The 22,185-nt window shown below is 43.3% G+C and overlaps 1 protein-coding gene across 1 annotated transcript; it reads right to left on the bottom strand.

The window, feature by feature from the left end:
* Positions 1-19,213: 19,213 nt before the first annotated feature.
* KLF14 (KLF transcription factor 14) lies at positions 19,214-20,191 on the bottom strand. The gene has a single exon (XM_012473957.3). The coding sequence runs from the start codon at positions 20,189-20,191 to the stop codon at positions 19,214-19,216; it is 978 nt and encodes a 325-aa protein (XP_012329380.3).
* Positions 20,192-22,185: the final 1,994 nt, after the last annotated feature.

Here is a 22,185-nt window from a genome sequence, read left to right as displayed (position 1 = left end):
CATTGCAGCCTCAACTTCCTGGGCTCAAGCAATCCACCCACCTCAGCCTCCCTAGTAGCTGGGACTACAGGCATGCACCAACCATGCCTGGCTAACTTTTTGTAGAGATGGGTTTTTGCCATGTTGCCCAGGCTGGTTTTGAACTCAAGTGATCTGCCCACCTCAGCCTCCCAAAGTACATGGATTATAGGCACAAGCCACCACACCTGGCCAGAAATTTTTAAATAAGGGTTCTGTTATTACTATTAATCTCTTATTCTTAATTTTAAAGATTTCCAGTACAATTGGAGATAGTGATGGTATGCAGATATTGATGTAACTTGCCTCTGTTAATTTTTTTTTTTTTGCCTCTGTTAACATTTTAAAGTTGATTACTCTCAAATGATTCAGGAATAAAAGTGTATGTTTGTGTATATAAATTATAGTTGTGTTTGTGTTTATACATACACACACATGCATACATATAGAAGGAAAGATGGATAGAGCAAATATGGCAAACGCTTGGAATTTGGGAATCACTGTGAAAGGTATATGGGAATTTTATGTACTATTTTTGCAATGTCTGTGTCAGTCTAAAATTATGTCAAAATAAAAACTTCGAAAATATGCAAATACACAATGTATGATTAAGAAACTTTAAGCTGGGCATGGTGGCTCATGCCTGTAATCCCAGCACTTTGGGAGGCTGAGGCGGGCAGATCATGAGGTCAAGAGATCAAGACCATACTGGCCGACATGGTGAAACCCCATCTCTACTAAAAATACAAAAAAAAAAAAAAAAAAAAAAAAAATTAGCTGGCTGTGGTGGCACGTGCCTGTGGTCCTAGCTACTCAGGAGGCTGAGGAGTGAGCCGAGATTGCGCTACTGCACTCCAGCCTGGTGACAGAGCAAGACTGCATCTCAAAAAAAAAAAAGATACTTTAAAAACGCAGCCGGGCACAGTGGCTCACGCCTGTAATCCCAGCACTCTGGGAGGCCGAGGCAGGTGGATCATCTGAGATCAGGAGTTCGAGACCAGCCTGGCCAACATAGTGAAACCCCATTTCTACTAAAAAATACAAAAAATTAGCTGGGCGTGGTGGCAGGTGCCTGTAATCTCAGCTACTTAGGAGGCTGAGGCAGGAGAACCGCTTAAACCCGAGAGGTGGAGGTTGCATGAGCCGAGATAGCACCACTGCACTCCAGCCTGGGCAATGCAGCAAGATTCTGTCTGAAAAAAAAAAAAAAGAAAAAAAAAAAAAGAAAAAACACACATCCCTACTATTAGCAATGATTATTGCTAGAAGATGGGTTTACGTTATTTTCTCCTTTTGCTTCATCTGTATTTGTAAATGTTGTACAATGGAAACGTATTGCTTTTGCTCAGTACTCAGGCTGAAGGAGCACTACAATTGCATTACAGTTGGTAAAAGGCAATGTTTTTCCAAGTTAATCTTGTTGGCATGCTAACCACATGACAGTTATTGCTCTTCTTGGGAATGTAACTTAGACACAGCGTTCTGTAATGTGTAGTCTAGATCTCCTGTTTTGAGTTAAGAGAAAGTGTTTTGCTCTGTGATCAAAACAAGTTAAAAACAAAACAAAACAAAAGAACCACTGGCTTCCTTCATCTCCAGCCGGAGACAATTATTGATTATTTGCTGGATGTCTTCTTACACCTCTCCAGATCCATTTACCACCTTCCTCTGCTCTTCTTCCTCAGAAGTCTGACCTAATCAAACGCTCTCCTGTTCTCGGGCTTTCACTGGGTTTGGCCAATGATGAACAAGTAGTATAAGATGCATGGGAGGGAGGAGAGTGAGATCTGGGTAACTTTTTTCTTGATTTCACCCTTGCAGCGTTCCTACAGTTGGCTTTATCCCTGCACCTGTCAGGCGACCCTCTCCACACAGCTCTCTCCTTGAAGTTAAGAATGGTAATGACACTCCAAGTTGCTAGCTGTAGGATACAGAACTATTTATTGCTTAACGTCTGCTCACATCTTTGAAGATAGTGCCTTTATTCAACTCTTATCTATTGATTCAGTTTGAGTGGGAAGGTGTTTCTAGATGTGATTCACGTTTGAATTGGTAGATTGAATAAAGCAGGTTGCCCTCTGCCACGTGGGTGGGCCTCATGTAATCACTTGAAGGCCTGAATAGAATAAAAAGCCTGACCCTCCTGCAAGTGCAAAGGAACTCCTGCAGCCTGACTGCTTTCAAGCTGGGACATCCATGTTGTTCCTGCCTTCAGACTTTGGGTTTCAAGACCACCAGCCTTCAGACTGGAACTACACCATTGGCTCTCCTGGGTTTTCAGCTTACAACCACAGATCTTAGGACTTGTCAGTTTTCATAACGGCAAACCAATTCCTTACAATAAATCTCTTTCTACACACAAACACACACACACACAGACACACACACAGACACACACACACATGCTCTATTGGTTCCTATTAATTCCTTTTTCTCTGGAGAACCCTGATTAATATACTGGCCCTGGAAGACTCTTTCTCTGGGTTCAATACTGATTCTCCCTCTCAGACAGTGTCTGCCCTTCATACCATCAGAGTTGTGAAATCTCATTTCATTACATGCTATGATGTCTGTACCTTCCCTCTAGTAACCAGGATTTCATTTCCCTGCAGCCTCTATTCAGCGTTGGGCCAGAGGCAAAGGTATCCAGTGAACTTCCAGTTGACCCCTCTAGCATCCAGCATTGTTCATGGTCAAAGGGTTTGCTCAGTCACACCAGCTTTCTGACCCACTGGATGCTGCCTCTTTTCCACACAGTGGAGACCCATCTGGCCACCTGCTTTTTGGCTTGATTTCTTCCAGCATTCTTCTGCACATCAATCCACATCAAAGGGGGAATTTGAGCTCTATATTTTTGTGACTTCTGCCTGTCACTGTGCCCCCTCAGATTTTGAAGCTAAGTAACCTCCAAACCTTGCTGGTAAGAGCATTCGTAACTTTTACTGTCAAAAACACCATGCCTAGTCACTTTTTGCATGCACTGATTGGCCTAAAGAATTTTACTCCTTTCCCTTTGCATTCCTTTTTTTTTTGAGATGGAGTCTTGCTCTGTCACCTAGGCTGTGGAGTGCAGTGGTGCAATCTCAGCTCATGACAACCTCCACCCCACTAGAGCCAGCCTGTCTCAGTCACTCAAGTTATAAAGGAGATAAAAATGCTCCAATCAGACTTTAAAATGGTGCTGGGAAAAGAAACCATGAGATATTAGCAATCTAAGGAGAATGGTCTATATGATTTGGAAATCAGAACTTAACACCTCAGAAGTCTTGGTAGATGTTTTCTTTCTACTGTCCAACCTGGAAATTTCTCAGGGAAGATGAATAGCCCATCAAAGATTTGAGACTAGGAATTGAGTGACTTAGGGGCCACTGTAACACACAGCAGGCCTTTATGGAGAAGAAATCTGAATCTCCCTCTAGTAAACGGCATAAATAAATCACTGGAGCAAATGGAATGGTTTGTTGTGTTGGGGGCAGCCAATTTATTGCCAAAAGAAATAGTACAATGTTACTTTTTGTTTTGGGCATAATTCTTGTCTTTTCTATTACTTGACATGACTTTTTGCCACTAAATATAATACGTGGTTGTAATTACAGGAATAATACATGTAATGTATGAATTATTGTGTGTTAGTAGAAGAAAAAACAAAACCGAAAAGAAGCAATACCATTAAGGTGAAGAATGTCTCTCTTCTTGACATTGCCGGCATAAAGCAGTAATCTAACTCTCAGGAGTATACCTCTTAGGAAGAAACCCTTGAGAAATGGATAGGGATCCCTAGGAAAATCCCTTTTTGTTGTGCTCATAACCCTTTAGGCAACTATTAACTCGAGATAATATTTTGCTTTGTTACAGTGTAACAGTTAAACAACTGAGGGAGAAACAGTATGTTTCAATTGTAAGATTCGATTAGTGATTTACTTTAAGAGTATCAGTGGATGATTCCACCATATTTCTTTTCTTTTCTTTTCTTTTCTTTTCTTTTCTTTTTTGAGATGGAGTCTTGCTCTGTCACCCAGGCTGGAATGTAGTGGCATGATCTCGGCTCACTAAACCCTCCACCTCCTGAGTTCAAGAGATTCTCCTGCCTCAGTCTCCTAAGTAGCTGAGACTACAGGCATGTGCCATGACATGCAGCTTAATTTTTGTATTTTTAGTAGAGACGGAGTTTCACCATGTTGGCTAGGCTGGTCTCAAACTCCTGACCTCAGTGATCCCCCCACCTCAGCTTCCCAAAGTTCTGGGATTAAAGGAGTGAGCCAACATGTCTGGCTTGCCCCATATTTCTTTTCTTTTTGTTTTTTTGAGATGGAGTTTCACTCTTGTTACCCAGGCTGGAGTGCAATGGCGCGATCTCGGCTCACCGCAACCTCCACCTCCTGGGTTCAGGCAATTCTCCTGCCTCAGCCTCCTGAGTAGCTGGGATTACAGGCACGCGCCACCATGCCCAGCTAATTTTTTGTATTTTTAGTAGAGACGGGGTTTCACCATGTTGACCAGGATGGTCTCGATCTCTTGACCTCGTGATCCACCCGCCTCGGCCTCCCAAAGTGCTGGGATCACAGGCGTGAGCCACCGCGCCCAGCCCATATTTCTTAACAATTTTATCTCCTGGCTTACTTTTAGTCTTGCCATTACTAACCCTGCCTTAACCTTGGTGAATGCCCCATACACATAGATTGCCCTGACCTCTCAATTCTTGACCTCCTCCCCGACAAGGATCTTCTCTGCCTCACCTTAAGCATTCACTTCCATGGCCATTGGTTAGATTTAATCATTACTTATAGGTTCAACCCCTGCATAATCTGAGGGCTATGCTTCCCATTGTCTGATCACTTTCTCGTATCTTTCCAGTTTGGCAACCTATACTCAAAAGACATATGATATTTATTTACCAAAAATTACATTGGGTAATACAGAGGGCAAAGATGTGCCAAAGATAAAAGGAACAATTTTAGAGCCATACTATTTCCTTAAGAAATAAACCAGCTTCCACGAAAACCACACACACCATTCCATTTGCACCAATTTATTTTCCATTATTCTTCCCAACCTTGCTGTTCTCATTCTTCTCCATAACCAGCTTAAAGCCCAAGGTCTCTCATTGTTAAATACACCCAATCACATAACTTTGATTCCCTTGCCCCGTCACACTTCTTCTTAGTCAAACTGAAACTTTGGGTGATCCACTTCTCTGCCCAATCTGTGTCTAAACCTACACAGCTGAATGAAGCTGATAAGCATGCACACTCACACACTGACTAATCTCACATGAAATTCACAATTGCTAGCCTCAAGTGAATTTTTAATACTGCCTGGCAATCACACAGAGCCTAGTTTATCACTCCTCCTCTCCTAAATGACACACATTTTCCTTTCTCCTCAAACCCCCATTAGTTCATGTCTCATTCACAAGCTCAGTTGATGACCTTATTTTCTAATTCACTGAGAAATATTACACAATCAAGAAAGAACCTCCACAGCCTCCCATCACTGCATCCACCCACCTACCAGCGTCTTTACTCACATGTTATGCCTCTCCAATGGCTTCACAGATGAAATGTCCCTGCTGTAGCTAAAATCAATCCCTCTGCTTGTGCACTAGGTCCATCGCGCTTGCCGCCTTAAGCATAGCGTTCCTGCAATTCTCTCCCTCTCTATCTTGTTAATAATTTTTACTTCTGCATGGATCTGTTTTATTAACATATAAACAGGCTGGTTTCCTTCCCATCTTAAAGAAGGAAAAAGGAGAAAAACCATTCACTTCTCTTGACCCTGTTTTTCTCTGCCAACTTCTACTACATTTCTTTGCTCCCATTTGCAGGAAAACGTCTCAGGATAATGCCCTGTACTCGCGGTCTACAGTTTCTTTCCTCTTATGCTTTTTTTTTTGAGATGGAGTTTTGCTCTTGTCGCCCAGGCTGGAGTGCCATGGTACAATCTCGGCTCACTGCAACTTCTGCCTGCCTCCTGGGTTCACACGATTCTCCTGCCTCAGCCTCTCGAGTAGCTGGGATTACAGGCGCCCACCACCATGCCCAGCTAGCTTTTGTATTTTTAGTAGAGATGGGGTTTCACCATGTTGGCTAGGCTGGTCTTGAATTCCCAACCTCAGGTAATCCATCCACCCTGGCCTCTCAAAGTGCTGGGGTCACAGGTGTGAGCCACCTCGCCCGGCCCTCTTATGCTTTCTTAAACCCACTGCAGCTGAGGTTTTTGCTCCTGCCACTCCACCACAATTACTCTGATCAAGGCTGCTGATGACTGCCTCCTGGCCAGAGCCAATAGTCAGATTCCCAGCCTTCATCCTACTTGGCGTAGCACGAGCATTTCACAGAGTGGACCACTCCCTTTTTGGGTGCACTTTCTTTATTAGGCTTCGGAGACACCACACTCTTGGCTTTCTTCCTGCCTCACCAGTCATGCCTTCCTGGCCTCCTTGGCTGGGTCCTCCTGCCTCCCTTGGAGCGCCCCAGGGATCAGTCTTAGCCTTTTCCCCCTTCACCCTCTACACCCTCTTGTTGATCTCATTCAGACTTACAGCTTTAATTAACATCTATATGCTGATAACTCCCAAATTTTTGTCTCTAGCCCAGACTTCTTTCCCAAACACCAGATGTATCTATGTTACTGCCTATTCAAAATTTCCATAAGATGTCTAATTTTCATCTCGAATTCAACATGTCCAAAACAGAACGCTTTTTCTTCCACTACAAATCTGCTCCATTTCTAGCCTTCCTCATCTCAGTTGATGGAAACTTCATCCTCCCAGCTGCTCAGGCAAAAGACTTTTGAGTCACTCTGACTCTTTTCTTTCTCTCACGCCCCATGGTCAATCCTTTAGGAAAGTCTATTGGCTTTTCCTTTAAAAAATATCAGAATCTACCATCACTCTGGTCCAAGCCACCATCATCTCTAATCTAGATTAATGAAATTACCTCCTAACAGATCTCCCTGCTTAAACTCATTAAACATAGCAGTCAGAATGATCCTTTGAAACACAAGGTAGATCATACCATGTTTCTGTTCAAGACCCTCAATGGCTTTGCATTTTACCCAAAGGAAAAGTCATTACAATGGCCTGTAAGGCCCACGTGGTCTGGCACCTTCCCCTCCTTCGGACCATAACTCTGCTCCAGTCATGCTGGTTCCTTTACTGTTTCTTGACCTCATCACCTAGGGTTGCTTCTTTAGCTGTGCCCGCTACCTGGAACACTTTTCCTTCAGGTTTCTGCTGGTTAACTTCCTCAGCTCCCTCAAGTCTTCGCTCACATCTTATTTGCACAATGAAGCCTATTCAAATCACACTGTTTATGACCTCACCCTAACTCCTACTGTCACCTAGCACTGTAGACCGACCTCAGTCTGCGCGACTTTTCATTAATTCCATATCTTCTATTACCTAACACTGACTTATTTTTTATTTTCTATATTCTTTCTGCTAGAATAGAAAATCATAAGGGCAGGGATCTTTGTTTTAGTCACTTCAATGTCCCAAGTGGCGTCAACAGTGTCTGCCATATTTTAAGTGCTCAATCCTTGCGGAATTGATTTTTTAGCCCGTGAAAGCCTAGTGTTTTTTGTTTTTTTTTGTTTTGTTTCATTAAAGATAAAAGCTATGACTACACCCGACCCCAGAAGGAAAGCCTCTAGCTAGCACCACCTCTGGATGCACTTCAGTTCAGTCCATTGCTGACCCCTGCTGGAACTCGGCGACCAAGGTGCTGTCTGTCCCTTGACTGGATGAGTGGACCTTGAACTCCTTGAGGACCAGCAGGGTGACAAGATGCTGCTATCCTCTTTGCCACCTACTTGTTCCATACCCCGTTTGTAAGAGTCGTAACTGTCATCCTACCTCTCCCTGGGAATTTTCCTAATTCTAGGGGTCTGTAGAAGAGAGATTAACCACTTCCTTTTGTCTTATTTATACTCAATAACTGTCTTTTCTTATAAAGACCCCATAAGCGGGGGAAAAATAGAATAAAAAATCCTGCTCTGGGTTCCACTTACAGAATAAGAACTTAATCTTTAACCAGACTAAAACTTGACATGAAGTTGAGAATCAGTTTTGAAAATATTAATAGGATTTCTTTTCTTACTCTCTTCCGTATAATGACTCCCTCCTCAACCAGAGGCAACCTTTTCACCAGAGAGCATTATGGTTGTTACAGCAGGGGACTCGAGTTCAGCTTTGAAGCCCATAATAAATAACAGGCTTGAAAACTTTTTTGAGAAAATAAAAGAAGCTCCAAATTCCAAAATCTCTTAAATATTAAGAGCAAAGCATGTAGCCTGGACATGAGGTTTTACTCGAATCTGTAGGTAGGGCACACTTCGTGTATGATGGTGGGAAGTTGCCACCTACCAAGGGAGAAAGTTAAGTGCTCTTCCAGTTGAAAGAGCCAAGGAAGAGGGGGCAGGTCTGAGGGATTAAGACTAGACTAACCGATGCTTGGATTCCTGGGAAGGAACCCCTCAGTCCCTTCAGTCCTTGGACCTTAGCCTAGAATGGAAGATGGACATGACATCAGGAGCCCCAGATAAGTTGAGGGAGAATCTGGAACTTCTGGGCTGTCCTTCACTTCTACTTCATGTTCAGTGTGACACTCTTACATGTAGAGTAGCTCTTACATGGCTCAGAGGTATCTAGGCAAATGGACCTGGGTTTGCACCCTAGTTCCCTGTGGCCTTGGGATGGAATGGAGGACAACCAGAATATTGTTTATGCCTTGGAGAGAGCAGGCAGGAGTGCTGAGAAAACCCAAGGTCCAGGAGAGTTCTGCATTGGGGATGAGAAAGTCACATCCAGCAGAGATCTCCAGTAAGAGGTACAGCAGGACTCCAGACTCCAGCAGTGAGTGCTGGAAAGGTCCCCTAAACATCAGCAAGACTTGTTGCAATTCACTGAGCACAAGCACTGTATTCCCAGAGACCCCTTAAACAGCCACACAGCATGGAAAATGTGTGAGGATCCAGAGAACAGCAGAGCACACAGACATGAGACTGCTTCCCTTTCTGCTGTTCTGAGTATACGTAAGCTCTCAATATTCAGGAACCATGATGGGAAGAAGGGGAGAGTCTGAGCTTTGAATTGACTGAATATTTATACCCCAAACACTGAATTAAATTGAAAGAGACTATTTTAAACTGAAAATGACTAACTGAAATATAACTAAATTACCTTTACTAACAAGTTTAAAATTTTCACCTGTCTTTAACAGGAGTGGGAGCTTGTTAATAAGATGCAAGTAGCTATGGATAATAAAAAATGCGGCCGGGTGAGGTGGCTCATGCCTGTAAGCCCAGCACTTTGGGAGGTCCAGGTGGGCAGATCACGAGGTTAGAAGATAGAGACCATCCTGGCCAACGCGGTGAAACTCTGTCTTTACTAAAAATACAAAAATTAGCTGGGCATGGTGGCGTGCACCTGTAGTCCCAGCTACTCGGGAGGCTGAGGCAGGAGAATCGCTTGAACCAGGAGGCGGAGGTTGCAATGAGCTGCAATTGCACCACTGCACTCCAGCCTGGTGACAAGAGTGAGACTCCGTCTCAAAAAACAAAAGATAATAAAAAATGCTACTTTTTTTCCAAGTTGAATCATAAACGTCTGTATGTTTTGACCGTTTTACTTTTCTTCCCCTTTACTAAACTAGAATGTTTTGAAAGGGGAACTAAGTTTCTAGGTCAAGCTCTGGATCATCAACAGCTATTGTGGAAAAATAAGAGGGATAAAGAGTATTCTGGAGTGGAGTGTGTGAGGTTTTCCTTTGAGAATTCAGATTAGGCTCATTTTCTGAGTGGTTTGTGTTGACACTATCCTAACTCTATCCCTCCAATGAGCTTAAGAAAATGGGAACGAGTCTCCGAATTCCTAGTGAGGGATGAGGGACAAAAGAAACTCCCTGCCCAGGTCCTAGAATGGGCGTAAGGCTCCTGAGCTGACACTCCTCATGTACGGGCACAAAGGTTCTTATCGATGTGGATTCTTAGTGTACTATGCTTTTTCTCCATATAAAATAATCTACCTTTGCTTCACTCAAATTTTGTGCTTGGAATTGTATTTTGACTCTGATATTAACTTTGTCACACCTTCTTGCTTTTATTAACACTTAACATTTCTTTGGTATATCATTTCCAAACCTACTATTTTTTTTTTTGACAGGATCTCACTCTGTTGCCTAGGGTGGAATACAGTGGTGTGATCACGGCTCACTGCAGCCTCTCACTCCTGGGCTCAAGCGATCCTCTCACCTCAGCCTCCTGCATAGCTGGGACTACAGGCATGCACCACCACGTCCAGCTATATTTTGTTTGTTTGGTTTTTGTAGACACAAGGGCTTGCTATGTTGCCCAGGCTGGTCTTGAACTTTTGTCTCAAGCGATTCTCTTACCTTGGCCTCCCAAAGTGCTGGGACTGTAGGTGTGAGCCACTGCACCTGGCTGGCTTTTGTTTTTTTAACCAACATTATTTTGTTTTCGTCCTTTAAAATGTCAATCTTTTTAACTTATACAAGCAATATACGAAGATATTTGCTTTTAAAAAAAGTCAAAGCAGGCTGGGTGCAGAGGCTAATGCCTGTAATTCACCACTTCTGAAGGCCAAGGTAGGAGGAGTGCTTGAAGCCAGGAGTTCGAGACCAGCCTAGGCAGCAAAGTAAGATGCCACTCTCCACAAAAAAATTAATAAAAAAAAGAGTGAAAGCATTATATATAAGGCTGAAGAGCCCCTAACCATCACTCTCAATCCTTGTCTTTTCTTTAATTGCTTATTACTATACTTTGACAACTTTTTTGGTTCTTATCTCTTGAATTTTTGATCCTTTGTATATTCCAGACATTGATCTTATGCCTGGTAAATATTTTTCTCAGAATGTAGCTTGATATTTGATTGTGTTTAGGCTTTTAAATGTAAAACATTTAAAAATTTTGACGTGGTCAATTCTTTTTCCTTCTTTAAATTTTTATTTTTAAATTTTTTTGTGTCCTAAACAAGATGACCTTCCTTATTCAATGATGATAGAGAGATTTTCCAGTGTTTTTTACTAATTTTTTTATAGCTTACACATGTTTAGGTCTTTACCATCTGAAATTTATTGCTATGAAAGGTTTGAAAGGGACAGTAATGCCGTGTATTGTTCCATTTTGTTTTCCTCATGAAGAGCCAATTGTCTGAATAGCATTTATCAAGTAGCTTATCTTTTCCCTGATTACATGAATGCCACCTCTCTCATTCAGTGGACTGTATTTACAGGTTTATTTCTGAACTCTTCATCCAATTCCACTTATCTCTTTGTCTATTTCTGCATTATACCGCACTGCCTTGATTACTGTAACTTTGTAATATTTTGATATCTGGCAAAGCAATTTTCCCTTCCTTTCCTCCATGTTCTTCTGTAATACTTTCTTTAAAAAGCTCAATGAAAAACCACTGTGGGGTTTTGATTGGAATTGCATTACCTATATAGATTACAGATTTGAGGAAACTGAGGTTACAGATTGAGGAAATAGTTTGGGGAAAGAACTGATATCTTTATAGTATTAAATTTTACCATCCACAGACACATTATTTTTATCCACTTAGTTCTATTTTCTTTTATGTCATTCAGTAAAAGTTTTGTAGTCTTCTTCATAGGGTTCTTTTTTTTTTTTTTTTTGAGACAGAGTCTCTCTCTGTGGCCCAGGCTGGAGTGCAGTGGTGAGATCTTGACTTACTGCATCCTCCGCCTTCCGGGTCCGGTTCGAGCAATTCTCCTGCCCCAGCCTTCCAAGAAGCTGGGATTTTAGGCGCACACCACCATGCTCAGCTAATTTTTGTATTTTTGTATTTTTTTTTTTTTTTTGAGATAGAGTTTTGCTCTTGTTACCAGGCTGGAGTGCAATGGCGCGATCTCGGCTCACCGCAACCTCCGCCTCCTGGGTTCAGGCAATTCTCCTGCCTCAGCCTCCTGAGTAGCTGAGATTACAGGCACACGCCACCATGCCCAGCTAATTTTTTGTAGTTTTAGTAGAGACGGGGTTTCACCATGTTGACCAGGATGGTCTCGATCTCTTGACCTCGTGATCCACCCGCCTCTGCCTCCCAAAGTGCTGGTATTACAGGCGTGAGCCACCGCGCCCAGCCCTAATTTTTGTATTTTTAGTAGTAACAGGGTTTCACCATGTTGGCCAGGCTGATCTTGAACTTCTGATCTTGTGATCCACTTGCCTCAGCCTCCCAAAGTGCTAGGATTACAGGGGTTCTTTATATTATTTGTTGCCATAAAATTGGAATCTCTTAGTCTACTATCTGATTGACGATTGCTGGCACATAAGAAAGTAATTGATTTTCTTCTTTATTCAACTAATGTAGTCAATTATATTGATAGATATTATTGAATTAATCTTGAATTCCTGAGATAAACTTCATATGATTATGATGCATTATTCTTGTCACTCATTGCTGAATTTTACTTAGGATTTGTGCACCTGTCTTTATAGCTAAAATTGGTGTATTTTTTTTTCTTGTCTATTAACTTGCCTTGTTTTGGAATCAAGGTTAGCTTGACTACATAAAATAAATTGGTTAACTTTCTATCTTTTTTATGCTTTGGAGTGCTTCATATAAACAGAAATTATCTGTTTCTTGAAGGCTTAGAAAACTTGCCAATACAACTGCTAAGACCTAGTGCCTTTTGGGAGATACAACTTTGACTACCATTTCAATTTCAGATTTTCCACATCTTCTTAAACTATTTTGAATTTTTTTATTTTTCTTATAAAATTATCCATATAGTTTTCAATTCTTGATATAAAGTTGTTTGTATTATTCTAATTTAAAAAATCTGTTTGTATGATTTTATGTCCTTTTTTATTCCTGATAACTTTTCGTGCCTTTTATTTTATTTATTTTGACACATGGCTTCACTCTGTTGCCCAGGCTGAACTGCAGTGGTGCGATCACAGTGCAGCCTCAGCCTCCCAGCTCAAGCAATCCTTTGGCTTCAGCCTCCTGAGTACCTGGGAATACAGGCGCATGCCACACACCCAGCCAAGTTAATTTTTCTTTTTTGTAGAGACAGGGTTTTGCCATGTTGCTCGAACTCCTGGGTTCAAATGATCCTCCCACTTTGGCCTCCAAAGTTTTGGAATCACAGGTGTGAGTCACCACATTCGACCTGCCTTCTTTTTAAGAAATATATATTTGCCAAATAAACCTATTGTTATCAGCCTTTTAAAAGAGTTTTGTTCAATGCTACCTATTTTTTCTTGTTTCATTAATTTCTGCTTTATTAATGACAATATTTTTCATCCATTTTTCATTGTCACCTCTCAAGAATTGGTTTCAGGTTTGTTTTTCCCTAATCACTCCCTGTTCCCCACATCCCTATATAATCTTAAACCACACGTATAGCATATATTAATTTACGTAGTATGCTCTTTTGGAGGCTGCAACCATTGTAATATTTAAATATTTGTTTTCCTTTTCTTCTGGAGTTGAAAGCTTAGCTCATTCACCTTCACTCAATCGTTCTCTTTTTTTGAGTAAAATATTTAAAGCTGTAAGTTACATTTCTTCCCCTAGTGTCTTTTTGCTTGCTATATAGTGCTTTTTGTTTTCACTCAGCTCTGAATTTCTGCAATTACCCATTTGTCTAACTTATGTGGAGGCTTGCTTTTACATTTCTCAATTTATGGATTTTTTTAAATGATATTTTTGTTGTATTTTTATGTGATTACCTGCCTGAAGTTTGTCTAGACTTTCTTTCTATTTTCCCATGTGGCCAATAGGAATGCTTGCAATGTTTAAATATTTAGGTTTGATTTTTATAGTAGGCTTTTGGCAGATACCTTTTATCAACCTAAGAAATTATGTTACTAGTTTACTAAGGTGTTTTTAAATTAAATCACAAGTCATTGTTTAGTTTTAACAAATACCTATTTTTGAAACTATTGAGATGATCATGCCTTTTTACTTAATTTCTATTAATTTGATCAATTACTTTATTTCATGTGTCTCATCTTCTTACACTTTCTAAAGACCTAATTCTGTGCATTTTCCAATCAACCATCTATATTCCCACTGACAATGGTAATATCACTGAAATTAAGCTAAAAATACTTGGAAGTATTGTTTACATTTTCTGTAATCATTGACTAAATGTATCTCAGTGATAGGGATGATCTCCCAGTGCTTTCTCTGCAAATTCAAGCAGGTACCTCTCAATATTTTCTTGGACCTGAGATCCTGAGTGAAGACAGACATTCCTGTAAAGCTTGCTTCCATTCTTCTGTTAGATCTCTTGGGGTTCTAATCACCTCTTCTAACCTACCAATGATTAAAATGCCGCTGTCCTTTATAATTCCATCTTTAAGATTGTTGGCTACTGGTCTTATTTTTCTTTTCACATCATCAATATGGTCCTCTGAAAACACAAGCTTTCTTCTGAATAAATCCTTCTGTTCCTCCAGCTTAACCAAACTATCTTCCTTTCTTCAGTTTTCACCCTTGTACTGCTTCTATTTTGACTTCAATATTTAAATATATATTTGAAACAAATATGGCTCTATTTTATTTCCTGAATAGATCCTGATTCCTAGGGAGAGAAGGAGTCAGGCAAAAGCCTTTTTAATACCCTTTCTGCCTTTGGGATTATGGTATACATTGCTTTTTTCTTCCTCAAACTCCTATATGAGAAAAACTTCCATTCCTCTTTATGTTATTTATGATAAAATCCACCATTTCTCTGTGGTCGAACACACAAGAAATTCAGCTGAGGCCTTGAAATTCCACTGTCAGGGCTTATATAGTAAATACATCTGGCACCAACTTGGAACATAACTAGAAGGTGACTTTGGATATCCCATATAAATTAAAGGACTTGGAGCCTCCCATTGGGTTCCTTGGCACTATTAAAGGGTGCATTTCAAATCAAGGTAAAGAGGAAACTGATCTTATACCACCTGATACTTCCCAGAATTTAAAAGCTAGAATCTCCCTAACCTGTGCTCTTACCCATGCATGGAACTTATGCCATTTACCTTAAAATCCTCAACTGCAATTCTGGCTAAGAATAAAGGCAGTGCAAGTTGATCTATTCAATAGTGCCTTCCCTTTTTGAAGCCATATTTCAGCTACAGATATCTATGTCTCAGCTATATCTCAGCTATATCTATGTGAATCAAAATCAGTCAAGTGGTCTGTACAGCTTACTTTTGCCAAGGTCTGTGCTGTCTCTAAAAAATTAGTGGCTTGTGTGAGGACACTTGCTATCATAGGCTGCTAAGACTTGAAAAGACCAAAGAAACTGAAAGGCTAGTGTCTAAAGGCTAGTCACTAAAGCATTAAAGCCCTATACTCTGGCATTACAGACGTCCAATCTCCACACATCTTATTTTGGTTCCCTAATTCCAGGTGAAGTGCCTATTTCTCAAGATTTAACAGGCAAGGCACATCTCAATGTGGTGGGGCTTAAGAGAGAAAATTAATTCCCTCTATGTTATTAGCCAAATGAATAATAGATAAAAGAATCAGACTAATGAGGATCAAAGTATCAGTACAGTTATCCTCTGAAATAAACTGGAGATTCGTTGCAGGATCCCTGCGTATACCAAAATCCATGCACACCCAAGCCCCTCAGTTGGCCCCGTGGAACCTATGTATATGAAGAGTTTTATATTCTATTTGCATATGACTTTTTGTATATGTGTAGAGAACAGCACATGAGCGGGCTTTGCATCCCACAAATATTCTATTTTTGAACTGTTTGGTTGAAAAAAATCTGCACACAAGTGGACTTGTGCAGTTCAAACTTGTGTTGCTCAAGGGTCAACTGTTACTTTGCTGATGAAGCTGTATCATGGTCAAAACCTGGCTTTCTAATACACTGACTCCCCCACCCCTCCTAATTCCTTGTCTTGGATCTGGACTGCCCAAAGAAAAATACATAGTGGAAATACTTACCTGGACAGCAGCAACGAGCAGGGCTGCTCCAAAAGTAGGAACAGAGAGAGGCGTTCTTCAAACCTGCCTCTAGAAGGCATGTCTGGGGCTCAGCAGGTGTGCTTACCTTACCCTATGGAAGCAGGATCTCAGTGAAGTGCATGCACATTGCAGGCAGGGAGGTGCAAAAAAGAGAAGAGAACTTAAGAGTGCGTGTGTACAATGACACCCCCCACCACCTCCCTATGTCTTCATCAGAGAATATATCATTTTTCCTTTGGGGAGAAGTGAGTAGAGGTAGAGATAGGGTCAAAAATGATTTTCCAGTATGGTTCTCTGCTTGGATAAGAACAGGGAAATAGGGCAAATGACATATTCTTGCCTCCAGGAGTTGGGGCAAAGCCTGTATTCTTCACATCCTCCTAGCAGAGGCAGGAGCTCCAACTCCCTCACACCCAAGGTCTGACCTAGAACTCATTCCCAGCCTTCAACCCATATTTCAGGAAGAGGTCTATGGATAGATTCTGTTACTAGATCATTCCTATATCAGAACTGGGGATAGCAGGGATGGGGCAAGGGCTCAGAGGTTTAGGCTGACCCCAACCAACCTCCAGATGTACTCATTCATTGAGCTCCATCTGATTAACAAAAAGAAACCAAAGAAACACCAATAAAATGAGGAAGCCCTTCGCTAAGTACTCCTCGAGAACTCTGTGGTTGATGGAGTGAAAAAGGTAACAACAATACTCAGACTAAGAAAGATCCACCTAAAAACCTTGTATCTGGCTACTCCTATGTCCTGAGTATCCCCCTCCGCACCACCTCAAGACCTGGGAGGAGTCAGTTTTATCAATGAAAGACATGTCACGTTGAGATTGTCAGAGGCCATCCCCAGATAAAAGTCCCCAGTGTACAAGAACCCAAATAAGGACACTATTTGGGAGCTTGAGAATCAAAAGTTATTTATCAATGTGATTGGAAAAGCCAAGCTTTCTTGAAACCAATTTCAGAATGGTTAGTGGGAATTCCTGTTAGCTTCTTTGGTCCACTTACCCAAGGGCAGATCTACTTTAAAGGACAAAGAGGAAACAGTAGTCTTCAGTGGGGCCCACAGTGCCCTAGCTATCTAACCCCAGCTGAAGAAACAAACAGAGCAAAGAGAGGACTCCTTCCAATACCAAAACTCACTTTCACATTGGGGGCCTTCTCCTCCCACATGTAACTCAACAGCCTCACCTTCCCTGATTAGCCTTCATTAGGAAATACTAAACCTCTTCAGGGTCACAGGCCATACTCTTTGGTTCCTTTCTAAGGACCCCCCCCCCTCACTTAGTGTAGGAGCACTTAGTAGAGTCCTAATGCCACGTTTGTATCATTCACTCTCTCTAGAATGCTGGAATGCCCAGGACCAGAAAAAGAAGGGAATTCACACTGAAAATTAACCTAGCAGGTCCAAAAAGAAAGTCTCTCCTAGGATGTCAAAAGTCATTCTCACTTTATGTCCACATGGTGTAAAGGGAGGGAATGTACTTAATCTCTTAAGAAAAGGGCTTTTGGGTCAAACACAATAGGCAAAGGGTTCAATCAACATGTAAAGATACAAAGAAGCAATACAGACTAGGGAGGGAGGGACTAAGGTTAAGGTCCCAGAGAGGAGGAAGAGATGGGGTAACAAAGCGTGAGGGAAAGAGTCACTTAGCAGGCCAGACACCTAAGTTCTAGTCATGGCTCTTCCCCCCCAGCAACCCAGCGTATGACTTTGAGCTTATCTAGTCTTCAGTATCCTCATCTGCAAAATATGAGAAAGCAGTCTGTTTAACCAGATGCCTATTAGAGTCCTATGAGATTGTGGCATCTTCCCCAAGTGTCATTGATGGACTATTGCAAAATATTCAGGAAGGGGCCAAAGGGGAATCTCCCAGGGCAGGGAACGCCTTTCAGCCTCATCTCTAAAGAAAGGGTCACATATACACACATTCATACAGACACAAGCAGAGTGGTCAATGATTTCATCCACAGCAGCAGAGACACATATAGAAGAAACAAATACTGTTGATGTCTGATTCCTTCATAGTGGGAGGGGGCCCTGAGGATGTAACCTGGAGGGACTATAGTGTCAGAAGAGAAAGGTCCTCCTATTTGATAACAGCTATCACCTTGCTACTCCTTCCTCAAACCCAAGGGAGCCAACTCCTTGGAAGAAACCAGTCTGTTACCTTTCTTCTCCCATTCACCAACTCACCTGTTTCAGAAACAAAAATCTGCAGACTCTGAGGGAAATAAACAGAATCTACCACTCCTGAGATTACATAAGGTGGGGCAGCTGTGTCCACACGCCTCTATTTCCCTGAAAGTTATCAATGGTTACTAATGGTCTTGTTTTGGGTCCCGCCCAACCCTAAGGTCGCTTGAGTTTTCTCTGAGTGAAGCGGGGAACTAGGCTGGACCATCCTTTTCTTTCTGGTGCCTCTACGGTTGTTTCCAAATGTTTAACCAATCTCGGCATCAGAGTGAGCCAGGAAGTTACCATCCTCAAATAGGAAACCAAATGGAGAGAAGGGCTAAGACGCAAGTGCAGGGTTCCAAATCATGCAGTAGGACCTGCAAACAGACTCACACCCCAGACATCAAGAAGCATCTCCCATCCATACATCTACATAGAGCTTACGTGGCCTCTCCTAGCAGAGGTAGCTGGGGCAATTGGGGGAAGTGGAGGGCATTAGCCTCCCATCAACCTGGGATCCCTATTTAAAAGATGCTAAAAATAAATTAGTAAACATTGCTGTTTACAGAAATAGAAATCATTTCTGTTTCAAAGGCCTCTCACCATCCCAGTCCTGGACATTTCCAAGACTGCCACCCCTGACACCCTCTCCAAGGTCCGCCCTGGTGGGTGGGTGAGACACCAGAGTCCTTTGAGACTGGGAGCTCCTCAGGCATCTGAGAATTCCAGTTTCACATCCCTGGTTCCAGGGAGGGGAGAATCTTCAGTACTCTGGAGAGTACCAGAGTTCATCCCTTCTTATCAGTTCCTGGGGGCTGTCTTGAGGCAATCCCCACTTTTAGGATGATATAAGCGTTGCAAGAATTCTCGCTATTTTCCGGCCCCCAGTACCTCCCCAGAATCCACACGTCTGCCTGGACCCACCCTCAGAGCAGAGGAACCAGTTCTGTGCCTTGGTGTAATGACTCTGGGAAAGAGGGATGGGCAGAGAGAAGGCAGGGACAACAGCTGGGGGATCATCCTTGAGGGTACGACTGACAGCAACAACTGTCCTAGAGGCAGGTGGTGAAGCTGGGCGCCTGGCCGGGGCCGGAGCTGGAGGCGGAGCTTTCCACCTCGCTGGTGAGTGGCGGGTCGACGCGGGGAGTGCGACGACGCCCCCGGTACTCGATCATGTCAGGATGATAGGTTGGGTGGCGGCGAGCGTGCTTGGTCAGGTGGTCGCTCCGGGAGAACTGCTTGGGGCATAGGGGGCAGGAGAAGCGTTTCTCGCCCGTGTGCGTCCTGTAGTGGCGGGCCAGCTCGTCGGAACGCGTAAACTTCTTGTCGCAGTCGAGCCAGTCGCAGGAGAAAGGGCGCTCACCCGTGTGGGTACGCTGGTGGGACTTGAGGTGCGATGACTTGTAATAGGCTTTGTTGCAGCCCGGGAAGGGGCATTGGTGGCGCTTGGCAGCAGGTGTGACAGGCCTCCTCCGGGGCACCTGATCCGTGGCGGGGGCGGGGACGGGGCCGGCCCCTAGGGCCCCGTGAGAGACCCCGCCAGAGGCTGCAGGCGCGCCCGCGATGGCATGCGCGCTCCGGACGGCGGGTGCACCGGAGGAACTCTCGGGAGCGCAGACTGCTGCAGTGCAGGAGGCGGGAGCCGGCTCGGAGCACGGGGCCTGGCCGGAGCACGGGGTCGGGTCGGAGAAGCCGGACGAGGCGCGTAGAGCTTCCCCCGAGTTCTCCCGGGAGCCCTCGCCAGAGCTGCCGCGCGAGTCTGCCCAGACGCCTGCAGCCAGCAGGTGGGGCGCGGCACTGCCCGCGCCGGGACTGGGGGCGGGGACCTGGGGGAACGGGGGGACCGACGCGGGCCCCGGTGGCCCCGGACCCGGCAGAGCGGACTCCGGCGGCGCCGCACCCACCTCCGAGCCTGCGGCTCCGCCCGCGCCCTCGGGGTCCGGCGGGCGGCGGTGAACCACGGCGCCCGCGGACATGGACACCAGGCACTCGGCGGCGAAGTAGTCCAGGCACGCCACGGCGGCCGACATGCTGGGACCGCCCGGCCGCCGGCGAGCGCGGTCCGAACGCGGCCGGCCGCGGGCGAGGGAGTTCCCGGGAGCGTCCGTCCCGCAGCCTCGGAGCGAGAAGCAGGAGGCCGGGTGCGCGCCGCCCGCCGCCCGCTGCCGCCGCGCCGCCGCCGCCGCAGCAGCAGCCGCCGCCGCCGCCCGCGCGGAGCCCGCCCCGCCTGACGCGCCCCTGACGCACCGGAGCCCGCGGGGGCGGCGGAGACCCGCCCCGGCCCACAGGACACCCCCTCGGAACGCGCGGCCCCCCGGCTAAGTCGGGTTTAACAGCCGCAGAAATTATCTTGTCTCCACGTTCTTTCTTCTGCCGGCGAGCCAGGTAATGGTAACCGAGCGAAACTCCCCGGTCGGAACTTCTGGGCGGCCGCGACCGCGGCCTCGCCCCCCCGCCCGCTGGTCCGTCGCCAGCTGGGTGTCCCGCGGAGTCCCAGAAAGTTTTTTTTTTTTTTAAGGAAAAAAATGGCTAATACCTGACATGTCTTTCGGTTCATAATTGGGATTGTTCGCGAAGTGGTCTGGAATTCCATTTCACTCCCCGTTCGCCGCTCTCAGATTAAATTGCAAATATCCCCAAGTCTGCAGCAAAAAAAGTTTTCTCATTGAGCAGCTCAGCTGTGAACCCCGGCCCGGGAGCAGTTCCCTAAATAGATCCGCTACGTAGCCATTAATTAATAGCATCTCGAAACAGAAACAGTTTTAACCTTGGAAAAGCTGAGAATCCTCTCCCGGTTGAAATTGAAACTTAAAATCCTTTGGGTAACGATTTAACTATTCAGCCAACGAAAGAAAAATCCATGTTTAAACTGCATTAACCTGTCACTGGCATCCAAACAGGTTTTCACGCTGAAATATAAATTATAGTCTGGCGGCGAGAAAAACATATTAAAATGGACTCCCACAATTTTAATAATAGAAAGTCACGTTTCCAATTAGGCAATATCTTCTAATTTGCTTTTGACCAAGTTAAAAGGAAGGAAATGCAGCACATGATATAGAATACTCATATGGTGTTTAGTGATTGTGGAGGTTTGCCTTTTTTAAAAAAATAATGAAATATATGTACGGTTTCTTTTACGTGTCTTCATTGCTTTCATTTTTCCCTCGTTTTTATTTTTAAAAATATAAAACCACATAGAAAAACAAACAGGATAATTTCTGAAAGTAGTCATATCTTAGTTTTTGATGTATGCAAGCTTTTGTATGAGTGAATTATGTGCATTTTATCTGTAGTTCTTCAGTACTTTTTCTTTTGAAAATTAACAGCACGTATGCATCCAGAATAACATACGTTCGTGTATTTACTGCCTAGGATAATCAAATGTGAAATTTTGTTATAGTTGTTTCATGTTTTTATTTATATTAAACATTACAGATAGAGTTGAATGTCACTTTATTTCCCTCCCCTGTCCCATTTACCTTTCTCCCTCTTCACTTCCCTAGGTAATTAGTATTTTAAAGTGGTTATTTAACCTACATTTGTTTTGATACCCTTATTACTTAATTATATATGTAAATATATGTATATATCCACGTTTATTAAATGTTTTAAGTAAATGGTACAGTAGTATACATATCATTTTTTAACTTTTCTCCCTCAATATGATTTTGACAACTATCCAGCTTGACACCTATAGAATCTCTTCATTTCAGCAGTTTTTAAATAATATTGTCAATGTTATTTTTAAGGTGATTCCATTGCAAAAGAGTTATTTTTTTCTGAAGTTCCTTTAGATGATTAACTCTTCATTAATCTACACATTAAACTTCTATCAGAGATAGAATGATTTACTAGTTGTTTTAATTTTATTATTTAGAAAAAATGTGAAGATATTTAAAATGCAGAGAGAACAGTACAAGCACCCATATACCTGTCTCATATAATTAATATTAACATTTTGTCTTATCTCCCTCAGATCTATTTTTCAAATTGAAGTATTCAACATTTCTGATAAAATTGA

This window comes from Aotus nancymaae, unplaced genomic scaffold, assembly GCF_030222135.1.
Source record: "Aotus nancymaae isolate 86718 unplaced genomic scaffold, 86718_ANA_hifiasm-v0.15.2.pri h1tg000002l, whole genome shotgun sequence".
NCBI lineage: Eukaryota > Metazoa > Chordata > Mammalia > Primates > Aotidae > Aotus > Aotus nancymaae.
The sequence above is the reverse complement of the archived record's forward strand: the minus strand, read 5'-3'. Positions and strand labels throughout refer to the sequence as shown.

Coding starts and splice junctions, on each gene's coding strand:
- KLF14 (XM_012473957.3), bottom strand. CDS start 20,191: ATGTCGGCCGCCGTGGCGTGCCTGGACTACTTCGCCGCCGAGTGCCTG.